This window comes from Ranitomeya variabilis, chromosome 2 (assembly GCF_051348905.1).
Source record: "Ranitomeya variabilis isolate aRanVar5 chromosome 2, aRanVar5.hap1, whole genome shotgun sequence".
In the NCBI taxonomy this organism is placed as follows: domain Eukaryota; kingdom Metazoa; phylum Chordata; class Amphibia; order Anura; family Dendrobatidae; genus Ranitomeya; species Ranitomeya variabilis.
The window spans coordinates 351,076,919-351,099,530 of NC_135233.1; the positions used below are offsets into that span (position 1 = coordinate 351,076,919).

Below are 22,612 nucleotides of genomic sequence, written 5' to 3' on the forward strand. Positions count from 1 at the left end.
AGGGACCTGGTTTCCCTACCAGGTCTGCCGGGCTCTGTGAGACTGTATGCTGATCTCTCCCCATCCACACTAGCTAGGAGAAGAGCCCTCAGGCCTGTCACAACAGCGCTTCAGGCTTTGCAGATAAAATATAAATGGGGGTTCCCCTTCGCACTTTCATTTTCTCACAATAATGAACTCTTCACCTGCCGGTCCTTAGAAGATGGCAGAAAAGTGCTTGAACGCGCTGGAGTTCCTCTCCTTGAAGCTGCACCACCTCAACCACAACGGAGACCACGTCCAACTAAAGATTGGATTAATACCCCAAGAACCAGGAGCCAGAATTCCCGGATTACCTGATCACACTTAAAATGGCGCTCAGGCGATTTTCTCTCAAAATTGTTGACATCTTTGTCAGAATGTTATCTGTGCAGTTTCAAAATATAAGGTTTATGCTCTTTCTATAAGGCTATAAGGCATAGCCTTTACGAAGTGATATGTTTCCCTTAAGAAGTTGTTTTCATGTTAGATTCCGAGCCAAATAATATATGCCCTAATGTTACACCCCTCTCTTACTTTATTACCCTCCTCCCCTTCCCCCCCTCTTCCCCTCCCCCCCTTTCCCCCCTCTTCCCCTCCCCCTCCTCTTCCCCTACCCCCCCTTTTCCCCCCTCCCCTTTCCCCCTCCCCCTCCCTTTTTTCCCCTCCCCCCTCCCCCCCCCCCTTTTTTTTTTTTTCCCTTCTCCCCCTCTCTCTACTCCCCTTTCCCTCACTTATAAGGGCATTATCATATAGGGGTTGGATTATCGGGTACTTTACATGCTGCTCACTTTTGGTGATATCTGGATCCCCCGTTAATATGGAGATCCGAATCACCATACAATTTGGGTTTTGGGCCCATTTAATGGTGTACTTTTTGTTAGTTGTCATTGTTTCCCCCTGTTATGTCTCCTTCCCACTGTGTCTCCACAGAAATGGCTCTTCATACCGATATTGCCCATATCGACCACGGTCTGTTATCAAGAAGATTAATTTGAAATCCCAGGTCACTTTGTTCCTCAGCAGTTGTTGGCTGTGCTGTCATGTGTAGAGTTCTTTCCCATAACGTAAGGGGGTTTAACTCCCCCATGAAACGTAGAAAAGCCTTTATAGATTATCACAAGCAAAAACCCGATATCATATGTCTACAAGAAACTCATTTCTCCAGGTCCTCAACCCCCAAATATTTTGATTCTCACTATGCGCGTTTTCATTTAGCTTCTTGGGATCGGAAAACTAGAGGAGTGGCCATATTCATCAGAAACAGTCTCCCATTCCAGGTTGAGAACACATATTCAGATTCGGAGGGTAGGTTTATAATTATCCATGGTACTCTGCAAGGCCAAAATATTTGCATAGTAAATAGCTATCTCCCCGCCAATACTCAAACCTTAGTGTTAAAACTTATCCTGTCCAAAATATCTACTATCCCCTACCTTCACTTGATATGGTGTGGAGATTTTAATCTCACTTTGAACCCGCTCCTAGACAGTAGCGCTCTGAGAAGATCCGACATATCCAAATCAGATAGGAAAAAAATTGTGCATTTGTTGAGCGAGAATAGACTGGTAGATGCATGGAGGGAAACCAATGACTCGACAAGGGGCTATACTTTCTTCTCTTCTGTGCACAGGACATATTCAAGAATCGACCTGCACTTGATCACAGCACATTCACTGCCATCCACTTTATTTTCCCGCCATATCCCGTCCTCGTGGTCTGACCATGACGTCGTATTCTCTGTGTTTAATTTTAATATTGCGACATTGCGTCTGTTTAGATGGCGTCTAAATGAATCCCTCATCACAGATCCTCTCACCATCACCCACATTAAAGAAGAATTAAAGTTCTATTTCCAAACTAATGTAAACGAGGACTCGTCTCCTGGAAACGTATGGCTGGCCCATAAAAAATTTATTACGGGATCCTTTATAAAACTGGCCGCCAATAAAAAAAAGAATAGATCTGAACTTCAAAATAAATTAGAGGCTAAGCTGGTGAAACTAGAACAAGCAAACCAAATGTCTACCTCACGTTATCTAATTAAACAGATACAAAGTACTAAATTGCAACTAGATGCCACACTTACTAATAGAACTGAGAGGGCATTAACCTGGACCAGGGCCACTTTTTATAGACAAGCCAACAAGCCAAGTAAAATATTGGCGCGCCAGTTAAGAATAAAAGAATTGCTAAATACGGTTCCATCAATTAAAGATTCTAAAGGCCGAGTGTCGGCTCACCCCGAAATTATCTACAAGGAATTTCATGAATACTATCAAAAACTTTACTCTTCCCCGCAATCCCCTCCCCCCCATCTTTTGCAATCCTTTCTACAAAACTTAACACTTCCAAAAATTAATGAATCCACATCTCAACAACTTCAAGCTAATATAACAGATGAGGAAATAAAACTCACAATAAAAAATTTGAAAACGGGTAAGGCACCCGGCCCCGATGGCCTCACAACCCTCTACTACAAAAAGTTCCAGGATGCACTTACGCCACACATAAAAAATTTCTGTAACGCTCTTCTGTCTGGATCCCAGATGCCCCCTGAATTTTATTTTGCGCAAGTGGCTGTGATCCCCAAACCGAAAAAGGACCATCTATTAACTAAAAACTACCGGCCCATCTCACTACTAAATGTGGACCTCAAAATATTCACGTCAATTATTGCTGACAGATTCAACAAAATACTTCCCTCACTAATACATGGAGACCAGGTGGGTTTTATACCCCTGAGGCAAGGTCCTGACAACATAAGAAGAAACCTAAATATTATCCACTCTGCTCATAACTCGCAAAAATCGACCTTACTATTATCATTAGATATTGAAAAGGCCTTTGATTCCCTATCCTGGACTTACCTCTTCACGATCCTTCCCAAATTTGGTATCCCCCAGACTCTACTTTCTAGTCTTCATCTGTTGTATGATAATCCGACTGCATATCTCAAATTACCCTCAATACAGCCTCTTCCGATTAATATTGGGAGAGGATCTAGACAAGGTTGCCCCCTATCACCAGCATTATTTGCTTTAGCGATGGAACCTTTAGCTGAAGCCATTAGAAGTAACCCTAACATACTAGGCCCTTCAGGCCTTGGTAGCCAATATAAGGTTAGTCTCTTCGCTGACGACCTCTTACTGACCATCACCAACCCTTACACTACCCTCCCCAATCTGTTTGCGACACTCCGTGAGTTTGAGTTGGTCTCGGGCCTTAAAATTAATATCGAAAAGTCTGAAGCTTTATTCATAAATACCCCTGTAGAGATACAGTCAAGTCTAATCACCCAATTTGGATTTACCAAAAGAGAACACTTCCTGACATATTTGGGAATAAACCTTACCACCAATAAGTCAACGCTTTATAAATGGAACTATGTTCCACTAATTCAGAACCTCCGGAGGGATGTGGCCAGATGGTCTACATTGACATTGTCTTGGCTTGGAAGATTAAATGCCATTAAAATGGTGTCTCTACCCCGGTTTTTATATTTATTTCGCTCCCTTCCCATTTCAGTACCCTTAGGGATGTTCCAGGAAATACACTCTGTTATTTCAAAATTCATTTGGCAGGGGAAAAAACCTAGAATTAAGCAAAAGATTATGTTTGTGCACAGGGGAAGAGGTGGTTTGTCCTTACCTAATTTTATGGCCTATTTTAAAGCTGCTCAAATTGCTCATTTAACCAGTGTCTGCTCAACCAATAACAAACCAAGATGGGTCCATTTAGAATCTTACCTGTTAAAACCCTATTCTCTGTCAGGTTTACTATGGACCACAGAGAAACTGCCACATGACATCTCTATCAAAACACCTTTTGCTGCTCAATCACTAATTCTTTGGCGTAAAGAGAGATTCAAACTTGGGCTCCAATCTAAATCTACACCACTACAATACTTATTTAGCAATCCAATGTTCAGACCGGGTTTGGACCTCCGCCCTTATTCTTGGTGGATACTAAATGGTATAGCTACGTTGAGACATTTGTGTACCCCATTCAATACATTGTTAACTATACAAGAATTCATTCAGAAACATAATCCCCCAGTTCGAGAAGCCTTCCGTTTGAACCAAATTTTTAATTTTGCCAAACAAAATGTAGCGAATAAAGCTACCCCCCCTTTATCTGGCTTCGAACAAAAGTGTCTCTCTGACCCCTTGGGTAGGGGGACAATTTCTTTACTATATTCCACAATTAATGCTACACATGACAATGAGAAATTAAAGTATATGAAACAATGGGAAAAAGACCTGGGATTTACTATGACCTTGGAAGATTGGCACAGATGTTGTGACAACATCTCCAGGGGTAGCCACCAGGTTTCGTTGGTGGAATCATCCATCAAAGTCCTTCAGAGGACATATTTAGTACCTACTAGACTCAAGGTCATTTATCCTCATTTATCTGATATGTGTTTTAGAGGTTGTAATGTCCCAGGTGATATGAAACATATCTGGTGGAACTGTCCCCTAGTCTCGACGCTTTGGCAAGAAGTAAAAGCCATAGCAGAGAAAATGTTTAATAGAATTGTCCATCTTGACCCGATTGTTTTCTTATTGGGTTCTAAACATCCTGGTTTCTCGAAGTATTCACATAAACTGCTTAATCTACTATGCATGGCAACTAAGATACATATAGCATCCAAGTGGAAGACTTCATCGCTTTCTATATCTTCGGTCAAAGACAGAATGAATGCAATAATGCTATACGAACGTATTCAAGCGACTAGAACAGACAGTTGGAATACATTCTTTCGGACATGGTCGCCTTGGCTGGACCTGGACTCCAACGCTTGCTTGTCTCAGGCTCTAGTACTCTCTCCATAATGTCTCTTTTTTTTTTGTGGAACTTGGAAGATCTTCCTTTGTTCTACAGTGGGGCAAAAAAGTATTTAGTCAGTCAGCAATAGTGCAAGTTCCACCACTTAAAAAGATGAGAGGCGTCTGTAATTTACATCATAGGTAGACCTCAACTATGGGAGACAAACTGAGAAACAAAAATCCAGAAAATCACATTGTCTGTTTTTTTAACATTTTATTTGCATATTATGGTGGAAAATAAGTATTTGGTCAGAAACAAACAATCAAGACTTCTGGCTCTCACAGACCTGTAACTTCTTCTTTAAGAATCTCCTCTTTCCTCCCCTCATTACCTGTAGTAATGGCACCTGTTTAAACTTGTTATCAGTATAAAAAGACACCTGTGCACACCCTCAAACAGTCTGACTCTAAACTCCACTATGGTGAAGACCAAAGAGCTGTCAAAGGACACCAGAAACAAAATTGTAGCCCTGCACCAGGCTGGGAAGACTGAATCTGCAATAGCCAACCAGCTTGGAGTGAAGAAATCAACAGTGGGAGCAATAATTAGAAAATGGAAGACATACAAGACCACTGATAATCTCCCTCGATCTGGGGCTCCACGCAAAATCCCACCCCGTGGGGTCAGAATGATCACAAGAACGGTGAGCAAAAATCCCAGAACCACGCGGGGGGACCTAGTGAATGAACTGCAGAGAGCTGGGACCAATGTAACAAGGCCTACCATAAGTAACACACTACGCCACCATGGACTCAGATCCTGCAGTGCCAGACGTGTCCCACTGCTTAAGCCAGTACATGTCCGGGCCCGTCTGAAGTTTGCTAGAGAGCATTTGGATGATCCAGAGGAGTTTTGGGAGAATGTCCTATGGTCTGATGAAACCAAACTGGAACTGTTTGGTAGAAACACAACTTGTCGTGTTTGGAGGAAAAAGAATACTGAGTTGCATCCATCAAACACCATACCTACTGTAAAGCATGGTGGTGGAAACATCATGCTTTGGAGCTGTTTCTCTGCAAAGGGGCCAGGACGACTGATCCGGGTACATGAAAGAATGAATGGGGCCATGTATCGTGAGATTTTGAGTGCAAACCTCCTTCCATCAGCAAGGGCATTGAAGATGAAACATGGCTGGGTCTTTCAACATGACAATGATCCAAAGCACACTGCCAGGGCAACGAAGGAGTGGCTTCGTAAGAAGCATTTCAAGGTCCTGGAGTGGCCTAGCCAGTCTCCATATCTCAACCCTATAGAAAACCTTTGGAGGGAGTTGAAAGTCCGTGTTGCCAAGCGAAAAGCCAAAAACATCACTGCTCTAGAGGAGATCTGAATGGAGGAATGGGCCAACATACCAACAACAGTGTGTGGCAACCTTGTGAAGACTTACAGAAAACGTTTGACCTCTGTCATTGCCAACAAAGGATATATTACAAAGTATTGAGATGAAATTTTGTTTCTGACCAAATACTTATTTTCCACCATAATATGCAAATAAAATGTTAAAAAAACAGACAATGTGATTTTCTGGATTTTTGTTTCTCAGTTTGTCTCCCATAGTTGAGGTCTACCTATGATGTAAATTACAGACGCCTCTCATCTTTTTAAGTGGTGGAACTTGCACTATTGCTGACTGACTAAATACTATTTTGCCTCACTGTATTTGAAACTCGCCGTTTTATCTAACCCCCTCTTCCACCCAAAATCCATCAAGATTTTAACGTACACATTCAATTTTACTTATATTTCCTTACAGTGATACATACTAATGTGTTCAAGTGGTCAATGTCTGCTGAAATTTTTCATAATGCCATAAAGTGGTTTGGCATCACCCCCATCCCTATTGTGTCTTCCACCCTGTTTTCGTCCTGTCTTTATATGTAAAAAATTGGTTTATTTTAGGATCTCATAGTTGATTGTTTTACAAATATGTAATCATCCCCTGCGTGGGTAAACTATTCCTGATCTGTTTATTGTTAAAAACATAATAAAACTCATTGAAACAAAAAAAAAAAAACTCTCCAACTACCAACTCCAAACACTGAACTTTCTCCTTCAACAGCAAACCAGGAAGGAGAACTATCACTGGCAATTCCCAAGTGCCAGTGATGAGCATATACAGTTAGGTCCATATATATTTGGACAGAGACAACATTTTTCTCATTTTGGTTATAGACATTACCACAATGAATTTTAAACAAAACAATTCAGATGCAGTTGAAGTTCAGACTTTCAGCTTTCATTTGAGGGTATCCACATTAAAATTGGATGAAGGGTTTAGGAGTTTCAGCTCCTTAACATGTGCCACCCTGTTTTTAAAGGGACCAAAAGTAATTGGACAGATTCAATAATTTTAAATAAAATGTTCATTTCTAGTACTTGGTTGAAAACCCTTTGTTGGCAATGACTGCCTGAAGTCTTGAACTCATGGACATTACCAGACGCTGTGTTTCCTCCTTTTTGATGCTCTGCCAGGCCTTCACTGCGGTGGTTTTCAGTTGCTGTTTGTTTGTGGGCCTTTCTGTCTGAAGTTTAGTCTTTAACAAGTGAAATGCATGCTCAATTGGGTTGAGATCAGGTGACTGACTTGGCCATTCAGGAATATTCCACTTCTTTGCTTTATTAAACTCCTGGGTTGCTTTGGCTTTATGTTTTGGGTCATTGTCCATCTGTAGTATGAAACGACGACCAATCAGTTTTGCTGCATTTGGCTGGATCTGAGCACACAGTATGGCTCTGAATACCTCAGAATTCATTTGGCTGCTTCTGTCCTGTGTCACATCATCAATAAACCCTAGTGACCCAGTGCCACTGGCAGCCATGCATGCCCAAGCCATCACACTGCCTCCGCCGTGTTTTACAGATGATGTGGTATGCTTTGGATCATGAGCTGTACCAAGCCTTCGCCATACTTTTCTCTTTCCATCATTCTGGTAGAGGTTGATCTTGGTTTCATCTGTCCAAAGAATGTTCTTCCTGAACTGTGCTGGCTTTTTTAGATGTTTTTTAGCAAAGTCCAGTCTAGCCTTTTTATTCTTGACACTTATGAGTGGCTTGCACCGTGCAGTGAACCCTCTGTATTTACTTTCATGCAGTCTTCTCTTTATGATAGATTTGGATATTGATACGCCGACCTCCGGGAGAGTGTTGGTCACTTGGTTGGCTGTTGTAAAGGGGTTTCTCTTCACCATGGAGATTATTCTGCGATCACCCACCACTGTTGTCTTCCGTGGGCGCCCAGGTCTTTTTGCATTGATGAGATCACCAGTGCTTTCTTTCCTTCTCAGGATGTACCAAACTGTACATTTTGCCACTCCTAATATTGTAGCAATTTCTCGGATGGGTTTTTTCTCTGTTTTCACAGCTTAAGAATGGCTTGTTTCACCTTCATGGAGAGCACTTTTGACCGCATGTTTACTTCATAGGAAAACCTTCCACATGCAAGCACCACACCTCAAATCAACTCCAGGCCTTTTATCTGCTTAGTTGAGAATGACATAATGAAGGGATTGCCCACACCTGTCCATGAAATAGCCTTGGAGTCAATTGTCCAATTACTTTTGGTCCCTTTAAAAAACAGGGTGGCACAGGTTAAAGAGCTGAAACTCCTAAACTCTTCATCCAATTTTAATATGGATACCCTCAAATGAAAGCTAAAAGTCTGAACTTCAACTGCATCTGAATTGTTTTGTTTAAAATTAAATTGTGGTAATGTCTATAACCAAAATGAGAAAAATGTTGTCTCTGTCCAAATATATATGGACCTAACTGTATACCAGAAGGGAGTGGCCAACACAGAACAGCTACGACAGTTCAGAATGGAGACCTCCAGGAGATCAACTGAACTAATCAACTCTTGCCATGACAAAGCAAGGAAATCCTGCACTGTTTAACAGGATCGTGAAACAGTTTTAATAAGTGCAGGAGTTTGTGTAACCAGATGCAGCAATGTCCCGGCCCCTCTCTGTCGCAGTATCCCCAACAGTACTCCTCCTCCCAAGAGGTACCTCCGGAAACTCATACCAGGTTTATCTGGATGTGCAGCGTGAAAACAATGGACCAATCTGATCGCATGGACGTTAGACGCTGGTAGCCACATTCTCTCCTCAGGAAAGTAACCCAATGAATCAAATATTGAAGACACTGGCATAACAAGCGAGAATCGATAATCTTCAAGATTCCAGATTCCAATCAGCAATGACTGGGGAAAGTGGTGGTAGAGATGGTTCAGAGGAAGCAAATTATTTATATCTTATAGGGGCCGATTAACTTGGGTCCCAGTTTCCAAGAAGGAACCTTCAACTTAATGTTCTACGAGGACAACCACACCAAATCACCAAAACACACAGGTTCGGAACCACCAAGCAATTCCGATAAGCTATATTTGGACCCTATCTTTTTCAAATTATTAAAAACACAAGCCACACTAATGTAATGGATGAAGAAAACCGTTCCTCCTTGGGTAAAACTCATGAAGAAAGATTCCTATTGAAGGAGCAGAATTGTGGATGAAAACTGTATGACCGAAGAACGGGGACTTGCCAGTAGATTTATGATAACGGTTATTCAGAGCGAACTCAGCTATAAATAAGATTCTCCTGATTCTGAAACACAAAACACCTGTGATATGTTTCAAGATTCTGGTTCACTAGTTTACTTTGACCATTCGACTGTGGATGAAAGGCAGATGAAAATGAAAGATTGAAATCCCTAACCGAGCACAAAATGCTTTCCAAAATTTGGAAATAAATTGAACCCCCAGTCTAAAACAATATAATATGGAATCCCATGTAATTTCACGATTTCTTTAATAAAAATTTGTGCCCAAATCTTGGAATTTGGTAAAGCAGGTAGCACAATGAAATGAGCGATCTTGCTGAATCTATCCACCCACCACCAATATTACAATGTTCCCTGCTGATACGGGTAGATCAGTGATGAAATCTACAAATGAGTCCATGGTCTACAGGGAATTGCCAAAGGTTGAAGACCCCGGACGGACAAGTATGTGGGGTCTTAGAACTCACACAAGTACTGCAGGCAGCTACATATTCCCGAACAACTTGGTGAATTTTAGACCACCAAAAACTACGAGTAAGAAGATCTGTGGTGACTTTACTACCAGGATGTCCAGTCAGGACCGAATCATGATGCTCACTCAAAATTTTAAGATGGAGGTTTCACAGGGACGAAGTTTACCTGAAGGACAAACAGCCTCTACGACCTCCTTCTCCAGATCATAACATATAGTAGCAATAACTATACCTTTCTGTAATATAGGAACCGGATTACAATTACTTCCTTGCCTCCGGAAAACATACAAGATAAAGCATCTTCCTTAACTTTCTTATACCCTGGCCTATAAATCACAAAAAAAGTTGAAACTGGTAAAAAACAATGACAATCTTGTCTATCTATGTGTCAGACGTTTGACAGATTCCTAATGCAAAATGTTTTTATGATCGGTGATTACCATGACCAGATGAACTGCCCCATCCAAAAACTGACACTGCTCCTTAAAGGCCCACTTTATTGCCAAATGTTCCCGATTAGCAATGTCATAGTTTGGCGGATGACAGTTTCTTGGAGAAGTATGCACATGGATGCCATTTACTTGGAGACGAACCCTGCGACAATGCAGCCCCAACCCCCACCTCTGATGCGTCAACCTCTACAATGACGTCAGGCTATAAAAGAATTGGCACAAAAGCAAAACATCTCTTTAAAGTATCAAATGCCTCACTGGCCAGACTAGACTCTTTAGAGCCTGTCCCTTTCCTGGTGATATCTGTCAGTGGCTTGATCACTACCGAAAAGATCTTGATGAAGTTACGGTAATAACTGGTGAATCCTAAAAACCTTTGTAAAGCTTTTAAGTCTTCAGGACGATCGCAATCCAGTACCACCTGGACTTTTGCCGGATCCATGTGAAAACCGGTGGACGATAAGAAATATCCCAGAAAAAGGATCTCGTAAACCGAAAACATACATTTCTCTAGTTTGACATATAATTTATTGTCCCTGAGTATTTGTAAGACCTGCCTGACATGTACCTGATGTGACTCGAGGTCCGGCAAATAAATCAATATGTCGTTCAGATAGACTAATACAAATCTACCCGCCAGACAACAAAAAATGTCATTTACAAAGTGCTGAAAAACAGTGGGAGCTTTAGTCAACCCAAATGGCATAAGGTGGTTTTCATAGTGTCCCTCTGGTGTATTAAAAGCATTCTTCTACTCATCTCCCTCCCTTATACGGATGAGATTATAAGTGCCCCTGAGGTCCAGTAGAAAACAACTTAGTTCCGACGATCTGGTTAAAGAGGTCAGGATTGAGAGGGAGAGGATAAAGATCCCGAATCATGATCCGATTTAGTTTAGGGAAATCTAGGCTGGGGCGTAACCCCTCATCTTTTTTCTTAACAAAGAAAAACCCTGCTGCAATGAGAAACAAGGAAGGTCTAATATGACAATTGGACAGAATTTATGAATTTATGAGATATAGTCCTTAATAACCAGCTTCCCTGGAGCTGAAATATTATACAACTTGCTCTTAGGCAATTTGGCCAAAGAAATTAAATTAATGGCGCAATTATAAGGACAATGAGGAGGAAGTTCCTGACACCACCTTTCCAAGAGCACATCCTCAAAATCAGATAGGTATTCTGTCAGAGACCAGGTATCAACCCTGGCTAAAAGGGTTCCCAAGCAGTGTCTTTGACAATACTCGCTCCACCTATCTCCCGACTCTGCCAGTCCACCACAGGATTGTGCAACACCAGCGAAGGTAATCCAAGGCTCACAGGATCACGTAACAATCGATTGATTCCAAGTGTATGGCCCCCACCTGCAGACATTTCCAGCGAATAACCTGAGTAAAATACCTCTAGACATTTTGTAAAGATTGAGACCCTGATCCTGGACGAACCAAGCGTCAATCAAATTAAACCGCTCTTTGTGATTACATATAGATGGACAAGTACCAATAAAATTACCCTTCTTACCACAGAAAAAACATACTCCCTCTTTGTACCAAACTACAAGAGGACAGCTAAAACGAATTGTCCCTCCCCCCAACTGCATGGGTTCCTCGGCCCATGTTCCATTGACCCCTGAGCCCCCTAAAATTATAGTGTTTCTTTATGTATCTGACATAGACGGCGGTCCACTTGGATAGCTAGAGACAAGGTCGCCTCCAGGGAAACCAAGGTCTCATACAGCGCAAAGGAATCCTTTATGCTCTAAGAAAGCCCCTGACAGAACGGACTATGAATGAAGCGCGGGGTCATTCCACCTAGTATCTGTAGACCACCTACAGAACTCGGAGCAATAATCATCCGCTGGCTGGGGTCCCTGCTGCAGCTGTCGTAGATTGGACTCAGAGAAACACGATCAGGGACGTCACAGATAAGACCCAGAGACAGAAAAAATTCCTCAACCGAGGCGACTGGGAATTAGACGGGAGAGAAAATGCCCAGGCCAGAGGGCCATTCTGGAAAAGAAATATTGCGATCCCCACCCACTGCTCTTCGGTACCCAAGGAATGAGGACGCAATCTAAAATAAAGTTTGCAGATCTCCCTGATAACCACAAACTTATCCCAACCCCCAGAGAACCTATGCAGCAAAGCGATCTTGGGTTCCACCATGGGTTGTCAGGGAGCCACGGGTCCTAAGTCTGGAGTCCATGGGAGCTGTAAAGTCATGAAGCGCAAGTCTTCTGAGTTGTTGTACCTGCGCTGCCGGAGCAGTCACAGAATCCATAATTGATCCAAAATGGTTGGCCCAGTGTCACATAGTGCCAAGGGACTGTAGGCACCTACCTGTTTCATCAATCTTGGGCCGCCCTAGTTTATTCCTGTCGACTGGATTACCCTGGATAGTATAGACTAGCTATGCTCCAACTCTTATCTGATCTCTCCCCCATCAAGAGAGATGAGAGGGCCAAAGTGTATAGGAAAACACTAACCAGACAGACAGGGGTAAACAGACAGGGATAAAAGAAAACGTTAATCATACAAATACACTCGAAACACAACAGAGTTGGAAACAGGGGAGGTATAGGAAGGGGAAACCGATAGTGAGAGGATAAGGATAAACACAAAAACCAACTCCACACAGCAATCTCCAGAAAAACTCTTCAACCGCCAACTCCAACCACTAAAGTTTCTGTTTCAACACCAAACCAGGAAGTAGAACTATCACTGGCAAATCCCAACTGCCAGCGAGGAGCATATATACCAGAGGTGAGTGGCCAACACAGAACAGCTGAGGCAATTCAGGATGGAGAGCTCCAGGAAATCAACTGAACTGATTAACACTTGCCATGACAGAGCAAAAAAAAAAACTGCACTGTTTAATAGTCTGGTGAAGCAGTTCTAATAAATGGAGGAGTTTGTTAAACCAGACGCCAAGATCTTCTGACCCCTCTGTGTCACAGTATCCCCGTGACACCCTAATAAAGCTTATGGATAGGGGCAATGGTGTAAGAGAGGAGGTATAAAATTCTACAATATTTTATCTCCTGCATTCCACCATGAATTATGGCTTTCCAAGAAAGGTTCAAAATTTGCTGCCATTGTGCAGCAGATATCATCACTCTTACCGGCCAAAGCTTTGATCCTGGAGCACTCAAACAGTTTGCCAGAAGCTGCGGGTTCATCCCACGGACGCTCAGTCTGATCCCAGCGATTGTTGTTATTTGGGGGAGTCTGCACCTCCATGTTATCAAGTTCTGGGCCCACATTTGCCATCACAACTACCAGAAAAATGGAAACAAAATAGGTATAACAATGTCCGGCATTGAAAATAATGGTATATTGATTAGATACACTGTCAATGTCTAATTTTTTGGGTTCAAGAAGTGGATAAATGACAGAAATAGAGACAGGCCCACAATCGGCCCAAGAATTGTATATGTGTATTGGCGCTGCCAGGCAATATCCCAATCACCTGTCACATCTGTCATTCTCTCCAGGTTGCCTCTAATTTGGCTCCTACTTTTCAAAGCTATGGCCACCCAGGATATGCCACCCACCACACATCGGGAAGCATCCTCATGGACAAGCCTTCCACCCAATCTGTGCCAGGTATGGTGGTGAGGAAGCTCGTACCAGTGTCCATGGGTCCTCGGTGAGGATGAGGTGGTCATAGCTACTTCTCTTTAATCAATCTCCGCCACACGGACAATTTAGTTTTTTTTTTTTTTTTGCTACAAATAGACTTAAGCACACAGCTAAACCTCCCTCTAAATTTTGTCAGCTGCCCTAATAGCCACTCTACGATTGTTTGCCTTGTTTACCATGTGTTTAAAGGGTTATTTAAAAAAACAAAACAAGTTATCCTCAGTAGAGGGAATAACTTACTGATTGCTGGGACCCCAAGAATGTTGTTCTGGCACTCCAAGAACGGGGGTCTTCAGAGCTCAGTCTTGTATGGAGAGGAGGGATCCACAATAATAAGCAAATCATTTCCAATCCTATGGAGAGGGGATAACTTGATATTTTGGGAACAACACTATAAGACAACTTTATGTGTGCTCACCACCATCAGTATCGTACCATACCTTGGGATATGCCTGCTTTTCTCCAGCTTCCCATCTGGATCTGTACCTCCTCCCAGTGTCATCCATCTCCCAAACTTTCTCCTTCCCTTCCCATCCTTCTTTCTTGGAAATATTGGTTAGCCATTCCTACATCTGAAAACGTCTAACCCCTCGTTCTCCTAGAACCATCTTTTGATAACTCTGTTGGCCAGCTGTAAAGACCCCCCATGAGACATTACCAGTATATATTGGCGCCATCTTGCTCCCCTCTTCTGATACATTATTATATGCAAAATGTGCACTTTTTGAATTTGGTTCAAGACCCTTATTGGGCATTTCTCAGACAATACTGGAAATCAATTTTCAGGACCATCATAAGCGTCTGGCCCGACATTCAGGAAACCAGCAGAAGTCATTTCCAGCCGGCTCACCATTCAGTGCGTAAATCATCAACAATGAGGACAGATGTGCAGTTATACATGCAGCGAGTGAGATTTTCCTTTAATGCCCCCGATCAGGAGCTCGTTGGGAAGTATGGTGGATGCCATCGCACCCATTAGCTTACTTTTATTGGTGCATCTGTCTCCGTGACATGGTCACTTTAATTCCCAAGGAATTACAGGAGTCTGTATCAAGTATTAAGACTATTACATTAATGCTGCAGGATCACGTCTGGAAAGTCCTGATCTCTGCAGCTTTCCCCCACCCATATGGCAAGCGAACAGTAAACAGGCGGGCACACTGCAGCGTCAGCGGAGCCGTCGTGTAAAGGTGCACCTGTTTATATGGGAGGATTGCAGATCTACAGGCACATCTGTAGTGGCCGCAAAGGACATTGAGCATCATGTGAAAAATGAGAGCACGGAAAAAAAGCAAAATGACTATAGGAATGTTATCACCTGCCAGGGGCATTGCTTTTATTTTGCAAAACATTGATGAAGTCGGACCACCACTGATTTTGGACGGACTCTCTAGGGGTTGATTAAATGATATCAGATCATATAAGGCTTCATTTATTTTCTATTATCTAAAAGGATTTTTTTTTGCAATCGGACATCACAAATGTTCTGCCTCCCAGAATGAGAACGCCTTCCACCTTAAAGTGCATGTAAGATACAGAAGGATGGGTCAGGCACTTTGGATATTTTTGATTCTAAAGGGTTATTCCCGACATTACAAAATTATCCTCAATGCACAGGAAACATGATATCCTGCAGATTATAGGGGGACCGATCACCCAAAAAAATTCTAGAATGTTTTGCTACTCCATTCATTCTCTACGAGATTGCTGGCAATGGCTCAGTACGGTGCTTGTCTGCTTCCGGCAGTCCTATAGAGAATGTATGGAGAGAGATCGGACCTTTACAGATCTACAAGTTATCAACTAGGTTTTGTTTTTTTGCATGGGTAATAATGTTTAATGTTGGGAATAACCCATTAAGGGAGATAAGCTGCACCAGAGGGGTCTGTGACTGGCCGAAACACCTGAGCTAACTGTTCGTAGAACCAATTCCTATTCTGTCAATCTCACCTGAATCCCCCCATAATCATTTCACTAGTGGTCGGCCAGCCGTCATGTTTTATCAAGAGGGGAGAGAGGAGGTGCCTGGCAGCTGCTTATCTCCCTCGAAAAACAAAGGGATCGGACGCTGAAATCCCAATAGCCCAATCCTGCTCCCTATCCACATAATCTGTTGGGGCAAGAGTCGGGGGGAGACCCCCATATACAGTAGATGGTCTACTGATCCAACAGAATCGGCAGGTTCAGCTGACTGTCATCTATGTACTCTCTCTTACTATTGGGAATACATGCATGCTCAGCCAAGCATGCATGCATATAAAGGGAGGGGGGTGGTGGAAGAAACAGCTGTGGGCGATGACAGCTATCTAATGGCCAGGTTAGGAGAGAAGCATTGGGAAAGCAGATCCCAAAAGGACAGAAAAACCTCCCTGCTCCATTTATTTTTTAAGGAACGCTCCACTATATAAGTCTAATTATATCTCAGTGATCGGACCCCCGATCACACAAGGGGTAAATCATCTCCTAGGGCACTGGATAACAGCTGGGTGATAACACATATGACCACTATTATGTGTTATTCACTGATACCTCCTCCACTCCAGATCTGCAGACCACGACAGGACGACTGTCCTTACCCAAAGTGTCCACATTGGCTATACCACAACTTTCTCAGAAAAGGGATAAGAAACTACCTAGGGGCGGCCGCACATTACTATCGTCCTGTATGCCCACTATAACACATTCACAGTGCCACGTCTATTGTTCTGCACGCGCCACGTTATTCTCATCCCATGTACCTTCTATATAACCCTCTAGATTAGTTCAGCAGTTCAGCCAAGCCTATGGATTAAATGGCATGGGATTATGCCCATATAGATACCATCTGCCCGCGTACTGTGATTGTACATCAGCAAGATGGCGACTGCAACCAGAGCAGGTCTAGAAATGTGTGTGTGTGTGTGTGTGTGTGTGTGTGCGCGCGCACTTATAAATGTGTCTGTATGTGTATATATAAATATTGTATGTGACTGCATATGCGAATATGTGCAGTATATATATGTGTGTATGTATTTATAACTATATGTATATATTGTTTGTATATATGTACATGGGTGTGTATAAATATTTTGTATGTAAGTATAAACATGTGTATGTATGTATATATTGTATGTCTGTATATGTATATATTTGACTGTATAAATACTGTATGTGTCCGTATGTATGTAAATGTTTATGGATGTGTATGTATAAATATATACGTAAATATGTATGTATGTATGTGATTGTATACCTAAAAACTCTATATATGTGTATATATTGTATGTATGAATGTATATTTGCATGGATGTGTATGTATTTGTGTTTATATTTTGTAAGTATATATATACAGTTAGGTCCATATATATTTGGACAGAGACAACATTTTTCTCATTTTGGTTATAGACATTACCACAATGAATTTTAAACAAAGCAATTCAGATGCAGTTGAAGTTCAGACTTTCAGCTTTCATTTGAGGGTATCCACATTAAAATTGGATGAAGGGTTTAGGAGTTTCAGCTCCTTAACATGTGCCACCCTGTTTTTAAAGGGACCAAAAGTAATTGGACAGATTAAATAATTTTAAATAAAATGTTCATTTGTAGTACTTGGTTAAAAACCCTTTGTTGGCAATGACTGCCTGAAGTCTTGAACTCATGGACATCACCAGACGCTGTGTTTCCTCCTTTTTGATGCTCTGCCAGGCCTTCACTGCGGTGGTTTTCAGTTGCTGTTTGTTTGTGGGCCTTTCTGTCTGAAGTTTAGTCTTTAACTAGTGAAATGCATGCTCAATTGGGTTGAGATCAGGTGACTGACTTGGCCATTCAATAATATTCCACTTCTTTGCTTTAATAAACTCCTGGGTTGCTTTGGCTTCATGTTTTGGGTCATTGGTCGTCGTTTCATACTACAGATGGACAATCAGTTTGGCTGCATTTGGCTGGATCTGAGCACACAGTATGGCTCTGAATACCTCAGAATTCATTCGGCTGCTTCTGTCCTGTGTCACATCATCAATAAATACTAGTGACCCAGTGCCACTGGCAGCCATGCATGCCCAAGCCATCACACTGCCTCCGCCGTGTTTTACAGATGATGTGGTATGCTTTGGATCATGAGCTGTACCACGCCTTCGCCATACTTTTCTCTTTCCATCATTCTGGTAGAGGTTGATCTTGGTTTCATCTGTCCAAAGAATGTTCTTCCAGAACTGTGCTGGCTTTTTTAGATGTTTTATGGCAAAGTCCAGTCTAGCCTTTTTATTCTTGACACTTATGAGTGGCTTGCACCGTGCAGTGAACCCTCTGTAGTTACTTTCATGCAGTCTTCTCTTTATGGTAGATTTGGATATTGATACGCCGACCTCCTGGAGAGTGTTGTTCACTTGGTTGGCTGTTGTGAAGGGGTTTCTCCTCACCATGGAGATTATTCTGCGATCATCCACCACTGTTGTCTTCCGTGGGCGCCCAGGTCTTTTTGCATTGATGAGTTCACCAGTGCTTTCTTTCTTTCTCAGGATGTACCAAACTGTAGATTTTGCCACTCCTGATATTGTAGCAATTTCTCGGATGGGTTTTTTCTGTTTTCGCAGCTTAAGAATGGCTTGTTTCACCTGCATGGAGAGCTCCTTTGACCACATGTTTACTTCACAGCAAAACTTTCCAAATGCAAGCACCACACCTCAAATCAACTCCAGGCCTTTTATCTGCTTAATTGAGAATTACATAACGAAGGGATTGCGCACACCTGTCCATGAAATAGCCTTGGAGTCAATTGTCCAATTACTTTTGGTCCCTTTAAAAACAGGGTGGCACATGTTAAGGAGCTGAAACTCCTAAACCCTTCATCCAATTTTAATGTGGATACCCTCAAATGAAAGCTGAAAGTCTGAACTTCAACTGCATCTGAATTGCTTTGTTTAAAATTCATTGTGGTAATGTCTGTAACCAAAATAAGAAAAATGTTGTCTCTGTCCAAATATATATGGACCTAACTGTATATACACACACGCACACACACAAGTGTGTATATATTGTATATGGATGTATAGACATATGTGTGTGTATGAGTATATATGTGTAAGTATAAAATATGTGTATATGTGTGTGCATTTATGTGTATGTATGTGTATATATATTGCATGTCTCTATATGTGCCTATGTAAATATTGTATGTATGTATATGGGTGTCTATATAAATACTATGTGTGTATGTATTTGTGTGCATACTCGTCTGTGTATATACATATAGGTGTATGTATGTGTGCATGTGTATATACTGTATATGTGTGTTTGGCTGGGTATGTGTGTCCGTATAGATATGTGTATGTATGAGTAAATGCAATACATATATATATATTTATATATTGCACATACACAGTATTATATATATACTGTATATATATGTATATACCCACCCACCCACATATCTCCCGCACTAGAACTTGCACCTCACTATAGCCTGCACTATGACAGTCCAGCGGTCCTACCTCACCACGGACCCCCCATTACAGCTGCACCCCAGCCAGCAGGGCATAGTCCTACCTTCACCATGATAAGGCCACACAATGTCACCCACTCTCTTCTGCTCCCTCTGCTGTGCTGTAATGCAGAGGTCATTGGGCCCCGGGCCCTCTCACCCGGCCCCGGACACCGGTGTGCAGCAGGAGCATCTGCAGATAACGATCCGGGGAGCGGATGCTGCAGAATCCCTTTCAGAAAATCATCTCATGGACCAGTTCGGGCAGCGCAGGCGCAGTAAGTGCCGATGTGTTCCTGCAGGGGGCGCTTAGAAGGCAGCTAAAGGGTTGCGCCGGCGCAGTTGAAAGCAGACGGATCCCGCATCAGATAGCGGCTGAGCTAGAAACAGCTGAGCCAGAAGATTTGCGCGTGCGTACTAACGACTGTTAGTGAGTCCTCCAGGTGACCGGGAAGAAGAGAGTTACGCATGCGCGCTGAGAAGTCTCAGCCCCTGTCCTTTCTGCAGCACGCCGCGGTAACGATGTGATTGCAAGGCGCCAGTCTGCGTGTGTAGTGTACGTGCTGCGACCATTTGTGAGAAGGGATTTTCAAAGAAGGCATTTTCTCAGTGCAATACAGGACACAAGAGGGGTGGGGTTAATGAGACCACGCCCATAAAGGTGTCTTAGGGGCGGGGCTTGAATTTCCCCAAATTTAAAGGGGTTGTCCAGACATAAAAACTTCTGCCATTTTTACGCGCCTGTATTTGACGGTCCATATACGAACCGTAATGTCCGGCCTTACCCAGGATCTCCTGTCCTGGCCCCTGGGCAGGAGGCTGGTGAACCTCTTACCTTCTGGGGTCGCCCGCCGCAGGGGCTGGAGCATGTGACGCACGTGACATCGCCCCAAAGACCCCGCCCAGCGGACTCCGCGCACTCACATGGACCGGGGTCCCGGAAATTGATTTGCCAAACTGTCATTTTTATTGATACCATGTTGGAGTACATACGACATTTTGATTGTTTTATTTTTTTTAGAAGGTGCCGTTACTGAAAACAGTTTTATAGTTTGATAAATTGGACTTTACAGATGCAGTAACACCAGATCTCTATTTTATTATTATATATATATATATATATATATATATATATATATATATATATATATATATATATATATACATACATATATATATATATATATATATATATATATATATATATATATATATATATATATATATATATATTAAGCTGGGAGAAAGCTCTGGTTGCTGCTGTTCTAGGCAGATGTGGTCTGTGCAGCACAGCCTGCACCTGCTGGGTATGGTGAGCCCACCCTATGTATGCAGACCCCATGTAGGCCATAAAACCTAGTACTATGGTGGGAGTGAATAGGAGACATTGTGCAGTGTAACCACTGGGGGGCAGTATAGCAGCAGCCTTTTCACATAGCACTACAGTTTTAAAGGGGTATTCTGAAGTTTGGAAGTTATCCCCAATCCTTGGCGGTCCGACTGCTGACACCCCCACTGCTTCCGAGGGCCGGGGCTATTGAGCTCTGTGTGAATGTGGCGGTGGTCAATCATTGGAAGGTTACGAGGAGCCGTTCTTATGGGGGGTAAAGTCACATTTTTATTGGTACTAATTTAGGGTTCAGCGCACACAACTTTTATTTTAAAGGGGTTTTCTGCTCTGATGAAGTTGATGATTTCTCTCTCGGACAGGTCATCGCTATCAGATTGGTGCGAGTCCGACACTGCACCCCCGTGTATCAGCTAGAAGTGGCACGCGTATGGTGCGGCAATGGACAGCTCTCTCCAATGTGTCATTCTGCAGTATTATTAAAGGGATTTCACCCTGTGTCCTATTAGTGTGGAATGAACTCACTGTTAGGATTTTGCTCTGGTCAGTCATCGATCACTCATGTGATTTGCATGCTTGTGGTCTTGTGCCGAGTAACTTCTCTTCCCGCTTCTCTCAATGCTTTACAGTTACCATTCCGAGAAGCAGGAAGATGATTGATCACATGATGACCGATCGAAACGGCAAGCAGAGCCGATTCCTATACTGAAAGCAGGGGAGTAATGATTGGGAGACACATATTACTTGAAGGGGCCCCAAGATGAGGGGCATTATACTGGAAGGGGCCCAGGATGGAGGACATTATATCAGGAAAGGGAGACATTGTACCAGGAAGGGGCCCAGGAAGGAGGACATTATACCAGGAAGGGGCCCAGGATGGAGGACATTATACCAGGAAAGGGAGACATTGTACCAGGAAGGGGCCCAGGAAGGAGGACATTATACCAGGAAGGGGCCCGGGATGGAGGACATTATACCAGGAAAGGGAGACATTGTACCAGGAAGGAGGACATTATTCCAGGAAGGACCCCGGCCCAGGATGAGGCACATTATACCAGGAAGGAGAGACATTGTACCAGGAAGGGGCCCAGGAAGGAGGACATTATACCAGGAAGGGCCCAGGATGGAGGACATTATACCAGGAAAGGGAGACATTGTACCAGGAAGGGGCCCAGGAAGGAGGACATTATACCAGGAAGGGCCCGGGATGGAGGACATTATACCAGGAAAGGGAGACATTGTACCAGGAAGGGGCCCAGGATGGAGGACATTATACCAGGAAAGGGAGACATTGTACCAGGAAGGGGCCCAGGAAGGAGGACATTATACCAGGAAGGGCCCGGGATGGAGGACATTATACCAGGAAAGGGAGACATTGTACCAGGAAGGGGCCCAGGATGGAGGACATTGTACCAGGAAGGAGGACATTATTCCAGGAAGGGGCCCGGCCCAGGATGAGGCACATTATACCAGGAAGGGGCCCAGGATGGAGGACATTATATCAGGAAAGGGAGACATTGTACCAGGAAGGGGCCCAGGAAGGAGGACATTATACCAGGAAGGGGCCCAGGATGGAGGACATTATACCAGGAAAGGGAGACATTGTACCAGGAAGGGGCCCAGGAAGGAGGACATTATACCAGGAAGGGGCCCGGGATGGAGGACATTATACCAGGAAAGGGAGACATTGTACCAGGAAGGAGGACATTATTCCAGGAAGGACCCCGGCCCAGGATGAGGCACATTATACCAGGAAGGAGAGACATTGTACCAGGAAGGGGCCCAGGAAGGAGGACATTATACCAGGAAGGGCCCAGGATGGAGGACATTAT

At 43.1% G+C, this 22,612-nt stretch overlaps 1 protein-coding gene across 3 annotated transcripts in view; it reads right to left on the minus strand.

The window, feature by feature from the left end:
* SPTBN4 (spectrin beta, non-erythrocytic 4) overlaps window positions 1-19,702 on the minus strand; it is a 103,360-nt gene extending 83,658 nt beyond the window's left edge. The window contains exons 1-3 of one of the 3 annotated variants that reach the window (XM_077285568.1): window positions 19,498-19,702; window positions 14,215-14,327; window positions 13,455-13,607 (exon numbers count right to left, since the gene is read on the minus strand). In XM_077285568.1, the coding sequence (XP_077141683.1) occupies window positions 13,455-13,602 (148 nt within the window). In that variant the 5' untranslated portion in view covers window positions 13,603-13,607; window positions 14,215-14,327; window positions 19,498-19,702. Of the gene's footprint in view, window positions 1-13,454; window positions 13,608-14,214; window positions 14,328-14,414; window positions 14,491-19,497 lie in introns of those variants that run through there. The other 2 variants (XM_077285569.1, XM_077285567.1) reach the window with 2 other exon arrangements.
* Window positions 19,703-22,612: the final 2,910 nt, after the last annotated feature.